General features: G+C 41.8%; 1 protein-coding gene across 4 annotated transcripts in view; it reads right to left on the bottom strand.

The window, feature by feature from the left end:
* The window catches only part of LOC117504992 (NACHT and WD repeat domain-containing protein 2), a 54,077-nt gene that overhangs the window by 28,600 nt on the left and 12,313 nt on the right, over window positions 1-13,164 (bottom strand). For all 4 annotated transcript variants that reach the window (XM_034164500.1, XM_034164499.1, XM_034164501.1 and 1 more), the window contains one exon: window positions 9,511-9,599. In XM_034164500.1, coding sequence (XP_034020391.1) covers window positions 9,511-9,599 — 89 coding nt within the window. The remainder of the gene's footprint in view (window positions 1-9,510; window positions 9,600-13,164) is intronic.

Here is a 13,164-nt window from a genome sequence, read left to right as displayed (position 1 = left end):
TCTTGGGTGGCTGTTGCAATTAATTATGCAAATCTCCACCTCCACATACAAGTATTAGTATGTGTTGTTATATTTGTTTTACAATACACACATTCTGAAGAGGACATGTGCATGATACTGTATTCTTAGGCCATAGCTGTTAGAAACATACAAAAAAGCGGATATTAAAAGACAGGTGCAGACACACCTGATTCTCCATCAGGTGAATAATTTGTGTGATTTACAGAGAGAAATGAAGCTGTAGTGTAACAAAAGGTTGACTTATGAGCTTCCTGTTTTAATATATAATGCACAAAACAGTACAAATGTGTTGTATCTTTAAATTAAGTGTGTTATCGAGGGTCTTGTTTGTACAGAAAAATGACTGACATCATCCACCGCCAGCAGGGAAGAGTGAAGGATCACCAAAACAACACGGACGGGTGCGACGAAGATGATGGTGAGGAAATGCCTCGCTGAAATGGCAGCAATCCCGCCCACCGGTGGGGTGTGAAAGCTCACAACCCTTCAGCCAGGGTCGTGACATATGACCCTGCTGTCTGGGGTGTCGGTTGCCTTCTCTATATCCGTTTCTCCTCGTCTACTTGCCTTTGGGATGGGCAAAAAGATGAAACGGGCTGCTGTCATCTTCACGCTCTGATGCCCACCAGATTGGCGAGTTTAAATGAGTTTCACCTGGCAAAATGACAGGCACATCCGCAATGACAGGCAGCCCTGTAATGCCGGCCAGCGTTGGCTCCAAGACCGCCGGAGTTGACTTTGACAAGCGGGGAGAATATTTGCCTGTGCAATTATGGGTAAGAAGGAAAGCTGGAGAGTCGGAGCGCCGGCTCGGCTCATCCGCCTGATTGTTGTGCAGCTGTGAGCAGCTGTATCCCTGCAGATGGAGGCAGATGTCAACCAGCTGCAGATTTTGCATTAAATTGTTTCCACCACAAAGCTTTAGATGATTTTCCAGCAGGCTGGTAAAAACGCATGTCAGCACAAAGTTCTACAAATGGAAAACAGTCCCCAGACACATACTACGCTTCTTTCAGTCACGTCACGTTTTTTTTTTTTCCTTAAACAGTGATGTGAACACACTGCTTCACAACATAAACATTGCCTGGGGGCTGAAAACTGGGATTTGGGGGTGCTATTCTTGCAAAGGGTATCTTTTCAGTTGGCGGCACTGGGCCTATTGCTTCTGCTTCAGCTATGAAAGCTGCCTGAGTTGAGCTGGGCCTCTCTAGCTAGCTCAAATATTTTAATTGTATTTTAGTTACAAATTAATTGTAGTTAAATGCTCCTTCTTGCTTCTTAAAAGTCTTTCATTTTTATTTTTGAACAGACAACCTCCGGTCCTGAAAAAGTAAGCCAACACCAAAGTGCCAAATCTTCCAGTTTCCTTTTATGTCCAGGCTGCAAAATCTAGTCAATCCACATGCTAAAATCTCCAAATTTGCATCAGAAATATACATGTTTTCAACCTGTTTGGTCTTTATGGCAACTGCACCTGGAGGGAGGGCGGTATATTTAAGATAGTTTAAGATATTATTAGCCACAGAATTGTGAATAAATAGGAGTGTGATGACTTTCAAGTGTGCCAACAGGTCCATGCAGCCACCTGCTAGCACTAGCTACTAGGTGCTATGTCTTCTCAGAGCATTTTATTGTAAATATTTGAGATAATATGGCTTGCATTACAGTTAATTGTACTAACAAGTCATTTAAGATGTCAGTGCTCCAGTATTTCTGTTGAGTAAAACTTTAGTATAATTTCATTTGTATTTAGCACCGCTAGTGCAAATTAATTTGTACCCAAGCCACCTGCAAAAACCACCGCCCAGTCCACAAAGAAATTATCTAATCAAACACCTGTGCCAAGTTAGCATGTTTGGAAAGAATGAGACGGGGTGTGTTTGGGTGTCATTGTTCACACTGGTCTTGTCCAACCTTTTTACCCAGCCTTTAAAAAAAAAAAAATTGTCCAATAGAAAATGCATGGATCTCGCGGTTGCCAACACTTACTTGGCGTTAATGAAATCTCAGTACTTGCAGAGTAGTTTCCACCCTCATGTAGGATTTATACTATGACTGAGCCCAATATGACCATTTTATTAAATGTTGTACTTTCAGCAAATTTGCTTATATTTCTCATTTTTGTTGAAAACAACCCCAAATCCATCTTAAATAATCAATTATTCACAGTTTTCCCTGTCTTTACCAAACGCTATTACTTTGAAAAACCTTCCGTTCAGTCGTGCTTGCATAATAAGCGCCCCTCATCGTGGTCTATTGTGCAGAACTACTTCACACATCAGTCACCGTGTATCAGTGTCACTAATCTACTTCCAACAAGCGGGTGTGTGGGAAACTCGAATCGGCCGAGTGTTGTCAAGGACCGGAGGGAGGAGGGATGAAGTGAGATCTGCGCCCCCGATTAAAACAGGTTTCCACTGGGTTCCAGCTGGTGATTGAGAGGATGCACAGTAATTAAAAGCTAAATGAAGACATTAGTCATATCTGCTCGCCATTTACTTGTGCAGGGAGGATATACTGATTTAATTTAGCCCATCACCCACTGCTGTGGAAGGAAGGGCAGATGTATATGAGAGCAAAGGCAAAAATGTCTGTCCAAAGGATGCAAGGATGTATTGAAAACAGAGCCCCACCGATATGGATTTTGTAATGGCTGATATTAATACCGGTATTAGGGAGTGAAATTATTATTATTTTTTAAAATGATGATATCGGATATCTGCAAATATGTAAAACTATTTATTTTTTGCTAACATTTGCAAAATCTATGCATAAGCATTTGCATAAAATAGAGTTCTTGTCTATTTTGGTGCCACCTAGCTGGCAACATAGTGACTACTTGTTTTTTTGTTGCCATTCTGATTGAAAATACATGGCATCTGGTTGCTTTGCCACTGTTTCTTATAGCAAATGCAACCAAGGGGTGATGAGGTCCCAGCCATGCTTGACAGTAGTACTATCGGACCACCCTCTTCTGGACAAATTATGTAATAACACCATTTCCAACAGCCAATGTGTTTTTCTGCATTGCGTATTTAGTATCAGCTAAAATAAAGCTGATACTGATATGTTCCTGAAATGCTGATATCGGCTTGTATTATCAGCCAGCTGACATATCGGTCGGGCTCGAGTTGAAAAGGTTAAAATAAAAAGGCTTTTCATGTCATAATGAAGGTGACAGTTAAACAGACTAGACTCCTTTGGGACTGGATTTGGCTGAAACTCATTTTCTTTGTCTTTTCACCCCGTTCTCTCCTTTTCTTTCTCAACTTTGAAATTTCTCTTTCTTCCTTCCCCAAAATGATGGTAGCGGGGGTGCTGCCACTTACATAAGAGCTGAAGTAGCTTCATCTAAGCAGCTTTTTGCTGCCCTTGGAAGGCATTTGACTGTGGCGGGTCAAGTGTAGGAGAAGCTTGTTTTTTTCTCCCCCATTTATCGAATGTTAGACTGTTATTGGGATTATGCCCAGGATGGGCAGGGGTGGTGGCCAAGTGGTTTGTGTGCTTGGTTTCAGTATGGAAGGTTCCTGGTTCAAACCTCACCCCTGCCACATTTCTCCATGTAATGTGTTAGTGTTGCCAGATATGAACACTCAGAATCTCAATTTCAGTTTAACTTTATTGGCATCCGAGCTAACTAAAGTGTAACCTGGGGTGGTGCAATAATATCCATGCACCCTATTGTCATACCAACCGGTGAAGACTCAGAAACTGAACGGTCACTCTGGATGCATTTGTCGGAATTCTACAGATGGGAGTATAAATGAAGTCCAACTCGATCTTTGATCATTTGTGCCAAATATCTATATCTTTCCTGTTGACGTGTGCCTCTTCTGCATTCTGCAGACTGAACGCAGTGAACAATTGTCTCGGAACAAGAATGTGACTGGAGACGGTGGCCTGCTGCCAAGGAATGGAAGAAACACTGTACAAGAAAAATGAGAAACACATAGAGTCTTACGCCAGCCGGGGAAACTGATAGAAGAGCCGCGAATATGCAAGGTTTGAGAAACACTTTATCATTTAAAAATCTTTTCCTTTTCACATCACAGCTATCAGTTTGTCAAAAACCACATCTGTTTTATTTAAAAACAGAAAATAATTCAAAGAAATTACATTTTATTTGTGGTTCCCGTCTGTCTATTCTCGAAAGAATTGGCAATTTTTTTTTTTTTTTACGAAAAGGCAAATTGACAGCTTTAATTACCTTCCTAGATAAAACGTCTGTGACTTATGTTGTGGAAATCCGCTTTTGGACTCCTGATTTCTCTGGGAGACAAGACTACTTAGACACGCCCACAGGGTTTGCAGGAGCTAGAGTGACTAAGTGCACCAATGGATCCTCTCAGACATCGGAAAATTTATCATCATCCAAATATCTCGCATTGTTTCACCTTTTGATGTTGTTCCAACCTCATTAGAATCAAATCTACTTATAAACACTGATAATACTCCCTAGATACTCATACCTTAAACAATTTCAGTAAGTCTTCTGTAGAAGGTGGATGGATTATCACGCTATGCTACGGCTGTTTTTGTGCCATAAAATGGACATAATATTGTCCATCCATCCATCCATCCATCCATCCATCCATCCATCCATCCATCCATCCATCCATCCATCCATCCATCCATCCATCCATCCATCCATCCATCCATCCATCCATCCATTTTCTATACCCGCTTACTGTACTTAAGGGCGTTGGGGGTGCTGGAGCCTATCTGAGCTGTCATAGGGTCAAGAGTTGGGGTACACCCTGGACAAGACGGCAGTCTATCGTAGGGCCACATACAGACAGACAAACACAACCACACCTACGGTCAATTTACAGTTTCCAATTCACCTAACTTGCATGTCTTTGTAAGTGGGAGGAAGCTGGAACACCCGGTGGGAACCCACACAAACGTGGGGAGAGCATGCAAACTCCACACAGATAGGACCAGGTGGGAAGTGATCCCAGGACCTTCTTGCTGTGAGTCAACAGTGCTAACAGCTACACCACTGTGCTGCCATTGATCAACATGGGCAGCCATATTTGTTTTTTTTTTGTTGGGTTTACCCATGACATCATTGGGGATTCCCCTGATTTTTTTTTTTACTCCCCACACAGGAACAAGTTGGGGCTATATTTGAATTCAGCATCATTTATAAAACGAGCTGCAAACACGAACCTAATACGGCATTCTTTCTTGTTCATTATAATATACCATGTTAATTTAAATTGATGCAATTTTCTATCATGGAGTGACACATTAGTAAAAACAATTTGGAATACCAGCACAGTACCAGAATAAAAAGTGATGCTGCAATATGCAGTAAACTCTTGACTGAATGACATATATTTGCTAAATAACCAATAAGACTCACATAAAATAGTCTGACACAGACTTTAAAGCTCAAAGAAACACAAGGTATAAAATCTCATCTGTGCCAGATTATCTTGCATACGCTGATTCCAGTTTGACCCTGGATCTGTTGATTTGTTAAAGAAGTGCATATGCAAATGTGTGATGAAAAAAAAAATGACAGGAAAAGTAGAAACCCATAAAGGAAAAAATAGTAGAAATTAAAGAGTCAGAGTCTGATGCCCCCAGGTGGTGTATGCTGACTGAATGAGGACGTGGCCCTCGGCCTGTGAGCTGGATTTGTGTCCCCCTTATCCTCTGTGTATACCTCTCTCCATCCTCTTAAGGAGACACAGTGGATGGAAACTGAGTCAAGCGATGAGGGAACGCTGAGAACTGGGTTTCATCAGCTTGGCATATGTGTGTCAGCGAGCGCCAGCGGATGTGAGACATATGGAGTGTAAAAAAGGGGAGGGATTGCACAAAAATTACAAGTCACAGCAAAAAAAAAAAAAGGAATTGCAACAGCACTGCAATAACTCCATGCACGCATAAGATACTTCCAGTGACATATGTTTTTTTTTAAAAAGATGAGATTCCAGTTCCTCCTCATTATGGTTGAGAAGGCGGATCAGAGTGTACGGCTGGAGGACGAGGAGTGGCGGGGAAGAAGAAGGGGGAGGGAGTCAGTGAGTCATAGTATTAATTCGCGGGCCTTCTGCATAATCATTTTGGCGCACGCTTCGTCATAGCCAGCTGAATCACCAGACAGACACGTGGCCACAGATAGTGAAGCCAAAACGTCTCTGCCAAGCTTTTCTAACATTAGCTCGCACCTCTCCAGCACACAAAGGCATCTTTGAGTAACAGGATTTTTTTTTTTTGTTCATGCTTTGATTCGTTGGGTCTTCTTTGGCTTTGATCCTTTGATCTGATGTAAGAGCTTGACCGATTGCCAGCAATCTGTTAATTCTACAAGTCTACATACGTGTTGTTGATACCTGGTTGTCAAGGCAATGATAAATGCATGATATATACTAGAAAAGTTGCCTATATAATGCATGATGTGGGGATGTAGCTACAAGATAAATGAAAGAAAGGAAGAGGCCATGTGGTATCAAGGTCCTTGCTTCCCAGCATGTTTTCCAGAGCTAGACCACCACCAGACTTTATTGTCACGTTCGCAATGCACATTTATGCAAATACAAATGAAAATGCATCACAGAGGACAAGAGTCCAATTACGTGTACACTGGTTGTAGATAAATTTAGTTGAAAATCTCACACTCAACGTTGGGTGTTGATGGAAAAACATCGGGTGGTGTTCACCCTCTGCACAGTGACTGTCGCTATCTGTTGGTTCACTACATGCATGACCGCTGCAGACATTGGTGAATGCATGACTAACTGTAACTATGGTGTTTTATAACTGCCATTGCATATCACACTTTCATGCATTTCCACTTTGAACTCACAACAGAGGATTCTTGGAGATCCAAATTTTCACTCTCAAAAAACATTTTACATTACAGTTATATGACTTGCTTGTCATACCACCATTGAGTGGGTACAGGCAATATGGTATCACAGTATTTTTTTTCTCTAATGGTATTGTTATCTGCTAATATAAGCAACAGGTTGTTCATAGGTTCTTGAAATGGAGTAATATCTCCACCTGGTGGAGATTTACCATTAATACAGGTACAATAGAGTTTCAGCAAGAACGCGGGTTTTTCATTATATATCATTTAATAATGCTGCTAATATGTTCACTGAAACCTGAAGAAACTAGATGCCCAAAAAGTTTTGTCTTTTAATGGACCCTATTTTTCAGAGAACAGAGTTGCACATATAAAAAAAAATGCCTCTTGAAGAGGCAAAAAAAGATACAAAAGTACACAATTTTCTCTATTATCAACTCTTTAATTTTGGATTTTTATGCATTGTAGTATAATTTTTATTATAGGTATTTATTATTTTATTATTGGAGTTTAATTTGTTTAGTGCTTTGATTCCGGTGAAAGTCCTATATAAATAGTTAACATTATTATTGTGAATAACAAATGTATGATTTTTCAGTATATAAGTCGCACCTGAGTATAAGTTGCAGGGCCTCCCACACTAGTAAAAAAATGTGACTTATACTTAGAAAAATACAATATTTTATTTTGGGAACCACTTTGTGTATAAAGCTATAAACCACAACATAAATGTTGGTGTTACTGTCGTCGGTGTTGCTGTTGTTATAGCAGTAGTACATCGAGGGCTTTTATTATGAAAGGTCAGGGCAGGAGGTGTATCTGTTTCTCTTTGCATGAAGATATGTTGTAAAAGTGTCATCAATGTGTTCACAACAATCTGTGTCTTTATTTGGTATCCTGTTGTAAGTATCAGCAAAGCTGTAACCCTCAGTTCAACAACCTTTTTTCTCTACAATTTCCTCAGCTTTAGCAGATGACCCAAGTTCACTTTCACAGTCGCTTTTCACTCTGGGTTAACTCCCTTTCTTCCTTGCTGTCTTTTACGCCAACTTTCACAGAGTGACGTCACTCACATCTCCATGCAGCTAGAGTACTGACGGGGACTAGAAGGAGAGAGCATATCTCACCCATATTGGCCTCTCTTCATTGGCTTCCTGTTAATTCTAGAATAGAATTTAAAATTCTTCTTCTTACTTATAAGGTTTTGAATAATCAGGTCCCATCTTATCTTAGGGACCTCGTAGTACCATATCACCCCAATAGAGCGCTTCGCTCTCAGACTGCAGGCTTACTTGTAGTTCCTAGGGTTTGTAAGAGTAGAATGGGAGGCAGAGCCTTCAGCTTTCAGGCTCCTCTCCTGTGGAACCAGCTCCCAATTCAGATCAGGGAGACAGACACCCTCTCTGCTTTTAAGATTAGGCTTAAAACTTTCCTTTTTGCTAAAGCTTATAGTTAGGGCTGGATCAGGTGACCCTGAACCATCCCTTAGTTATGCTGCTATAGATGTAGACTGCTGGGGGGTTCCCATGATGCACTGTTTCTTTCTCTTTTTGCTCTGTATGCACCACTCTGCATTTAATCATTAGTGATCGATCTCTGCTCCCCTCCACAGCATGTCTTTTTCCTGGTTCTCTCCCTCAGCCCCAACCAGTCCCAGCAGAAGACTGCCCCTCCCTGAGCCTGGTTCTGCTGGAGGTTTCTTCCTGTTAAAAGGGAGTTTTTCCTTCCCACTGTAGCCAAGTGCTTGCTCACAGGGGGTCGTTTTGACCGTTGGGGTTTTACATAATTATTGTATGGCCTTGCCTTACAATATAAAGCGCCTTGGGGCAACTGTTTGTTGTGATTTGGCGCTATATAAAAAAATGGATTGATTGATTGATTGATCACTGACTCAAATCTACAAAACCGAACCGATACGTTGAAGCAGCCATTCAATTTATGTGGAAAACTATCTACCCTGTGTTCCTATTGGTGATTTTTTTAAAACCTTTTAATTGATGGGTTTTGAGTTGTACCATTTTATCATAATTCTGTAAAAGAAGTCTGAAAAGGGATTCGAACTGCTCAAATGAACGGCCAGTCCTGAAAACAAATTTAAAATCCTTCCTCACAAAGAGATTAATTTCAGAACATCCCATTAAGTGTTCAAATAATAATTTCTGCGCCTTTGTGTTTTGTGGTGCAGCATGAAATCAGAGGATCAGCTTCCAAAACCCCGTTGACGTCTGAGACAATCCGGGGGGGTCACACGCAGCTCATCAAAAGCAAAGCTCCACAAATCCTTCCTGGAACAATCTTCCTGACTCCAGGGCTGTCCTGGATTTGTTGCGCAAACAAATCTCCGATAGGAATCTCCGTGTTTACACAGGCACTGATTTGCAATGCAAATGACAGTGATCAGTGGGCAGCGCAAGCAGACGGCAACAAAAGGGAGGAAGCCCGAGTGTCATGCTGCCTTATCCACAGTTAGATTTATGCCAGGCTTCACCAGAGAACGTCTTATCGCTGGCCTGCTGTCTACTAAGAGGCACAGGGGACCCTTTGAGGCACTGACGGCTAACTGCAGTGCATAATGTACAGTTGGAGGGGCAGAACAGTCTGTAGTAGTGAATCTACTGTGCTGAGAATTATAGCTATAAATCAGGTAGAATTCAGTCAAATACCTGGAATTCAATGCCGTAGTTCTCCCTGCAGAAGTCTCGTAGTTTGGGGTAGACATGTTCTTTCAATGCGTTTCTCTCAGCCTCCGTGTCTGGAAATGAAAGGAAAAGGTCACTTCAGGGAGTTCTTGCTGATTTCCCTAAAACTTTTCTGTGCACTTCACACCAACAGCAGAATTATCAGAGATGTTGTTCTACACAACAGTGCGGAAGCTCACACAAATCACACAACTGTGGTAGGATTGTGGCAGGACCACTGTGAGTATGTCACAAACTGTCTTTCCCTCCAAAATCAATGCGACAGTTGCCAACAGTAATTGAGCGGATTTTGAACACGTTCAGGATTTGTGCTATGACTGATTTTCAGACCGCCACACAATGCAGACACCCATTTTCTTGCCAAAAGTTGCACAGGACTGTGGTAGGATTGTTGCAGGACTGTCGTATGGTATGCCATAAAGGTATGTTGTAAAACTTCCTTTCCTTACAAAATCATTGTGACAGTCGCGGATAGTCCCATGTTTTTATGTAGCCCCGTTACAAAAAATGCCCCCTTTTCATTACATGTTTTTTTTTTTTTTTGCTATTTTGCTATTTATAATCCTCTCACTTCTCCTACCTCTAACCATAACCATAGGGTAAGTGTCTACTCTCCCCTAACCCTAACCATAACCCCCCAGACCCCCATTCACCCCACATTTTGCACCCCATCACAAAATAAATTCATGTCCGTCACGAAACGCTCCCCATTTTTGTGCCTCCATCACGAATCCATAGATGAATGTACTTTTTGTAATGTTGCCGTGAACTGGCATGAGACTGGGTTGCACTGACCATATTTTGAATGATCTGGATTTGCTGTGTAACTGATTTTCAGCCAGCCACACAATGCTGACACCCATTTTTCTGACAAAAGTGGCGTGACTGTGGTAGGATTATGGCAGGACTGTAGTGCCTATGTTCTAAAACTGTCTTTCCATCCGAAATCATTGTGATAGTCACTGACAGTCAATGAGCATATTTTGAACATGTTCAGCCTACACTTTGTAACTAATTTTCAGCCCGTCTCACAGTGCCGACACCCATTGTTTTCCTGCAAAAGTGGCACATGACTGGTAGGATTGTGGCAGGACTGTTGTGTGCATTTTGTAAAACTCTCTTTCCCTCCAAAATCATTGTGATACTCACCGACAGTCAACGAGCATCTTTTAAACATGTTCTCCCTGCTGTTTTTCAGCCCACCACACAATGCCGACACCCGTTTTTTCTGCAAAAATGGTAGAAAAATGGAGAGGAGAACCTGCAAGATTTCATCTTGAATCTGTGACAGGGTGGTCGTATCCTTCCGGCGTGATTAGACCCTAAGACGACCCACCGTCAACTGTGTCTGGTCCAATCCATTCTACTGTGGTAAAGTTCAGAAAACATGGATATTCTGATTTCGGTCCATATTGACTAATTGACCAGATTTATCCAATCTGGCAAAGGCTGTGAACACGTTGGACGTTATAGAGTGGATGTCCACAGCTTGCTGTTTTCCACTTTCCTCATCTTTTGCTGTGTTTCATGTTACGATAATGTCTTTGGTCAGGCCCGTCAACAGCCCGTCAGCCGTTAAACATGCCATCCCAACCATAAGCAGGGGAGTCGACAAAATCAGTTTGATGTAGCTTTCACTCATCTATCTTTAGTAAGGCTTCAGGCCGCGAGCGACCATGCAGCTGCCCACAGCCACCCAAAGAAAATGTCAAATCAAACACGAGTAGCTATGATAGCACGCAAGTAAAATAAACGTTAATGACAAGACAGTACGGCGTACCGTACGCTAAAGTGGCATAGGTGACTGCACAAATGTGTGAATTCAGTGGTGTGTTTCACTGAGAGTTGCTTGTATGTGGTTGTGATTTGACAGAATATGTTGTTTTTGTTGCACTGCACTGATTATGGCAAGATGCCTGTTTTTTCCCCCCAGTGGGAAGATGATGAGTTATGACAGCCTGACGCATATATGTGCATGTGCACCCACATGCACAGGAACAAAGACTTGATGTTTTCATTCCCTTTCTCACTCTTTCTCTCCATCCCTCCCATCAATTATTGACTCATTTTACTTCAGCGATGCAGACAACTAATCTAAATACGTTGGTTTTTTTTGTCTTCTCCCTCAGTTCATTCTCCCTCTTCTGCCCTTGTCCTTTGGGAAACTTGTGGTAACCAATGGAGAAATATAGCCCCATTTTGTGTTCTCATTGTCTTTTACCTCCTCTTGTGGAATCCTAAAGTACTCCCAGTGTGAAACTGCATGGCAAAGAAGGCCCATAGGTAACACCTAGACAGGTGCCAAACGGATATTACTGTAACTGTTATGAATTGCTTTTATCCAAACAGTTGATTGCTTTCAAAATTCAAAAATACATGTGCACAGTAATCTGCTCAATTTAACATTTATATACCGGTTGAGCCTCCTACAGGCCTGCTAAAGGCTGACCGATATATCAGTTGACCGATAAGATCAGCCAATATAAGGCTTTCACCAACATATCAGTATTGCTGTTATTTTTTACCAGTATGAAAACTTTTATTTTACCAAATAAACAATGCAGAAAAATACAATGGCTGTTGAAATGGTATAATTCCGTAATCTGTCCAGCAAAGGGCACGCCAACGACATTGTTTACAATACTGTCATGCATGGCTAGGACCCCATCACCTCTTGGTCATGTTAGCTACATGAGACAGAAGGAGAGTGACCAGCTGCCATTTATTTTTGATCACAGTGGTCTATTTACAGTGACAAGACACAAGCGGTCACCATGCTACCAGCTACACGGCCCAAAATGAACAAGCACTCTCTTTTATGCAAATGCTGTGATGCAACATGGCAACTGCTAATCCTAGGCAAAACAATAATTCCCTCGAATCACGAGGCATTCTGAAGCCAGTTGGGAAATATAATCCATCCAGTGTGTTCCGGTTCTTCCCCGTGGCCCCCTTCCAGTTGGACATGCCTGGAAGACCTTCCTAGGGAGACTACTGGAGGTCGTCCTCACCCATTGTGTGGAAATGGATGTGAAGAAGCAGCGGCTCTACTCTGAGTCCCTCCCAGATAGTTACTTTTCAACCCTGTCCGGGAATGTAAGCCCAGATTCCCAACCGAGGAATCTCAATTCCACTGCTTGTATCCACAAGCTTATTCTTTTGGTCACTGCCCAAAGTTCATGACCAAAGGTGAGGACAGGAGTGTAAATCGCCTGGTAAATTGAGAGCCTCAACTTCTGTCTTAGCAAATTCACCATGATGGTTCAGTACAGCATCCATAAAACATTAGACACCGCCCCAGTCCATCTATTAGCCTCGCACTCCAACTTACTTCCACTTGTGAACAAGACCTCAAGATACTTAAACTTCTCCACCTGGGACAATAAATCTCCCCTGACTCAAAGGGGACAATCCACCATTTTCCGATAGCGGACCATGGTCTCAGATTTGGATGTGCTGACTCTTATCCCAGTTGCTTCACACTTGGGCTTTTGCTAACAAATTTGTTAAAATCCTTGTTAGTAAGCCAAACATTAGCAACACAACTACACAATGCAAGATGCTTTTATGTCATACTTTGAAATATCACTTTTTTCAACAAACTTTGTAGCTACAACT

Source organism: Thalassophryne amazonica, chromosome 23 (genome assembly GCF_902500255.1).
Source record: "Thalassophryne amazonica chromosome 23, fThaAma1.1, whole genome shotgun sequence".
NCBI lineage: Eukaryota > Metazoa > Chordata > Actinopteri > Batrachoidiformes > Batrachoididae > Thalassophryne > Thalassophryne amazonica.
The sequence above is the reverse complement of the archived record's forward strand: the minus strand, read 5'-3'. Positions and strand labels throughout refer to the sequence as shown.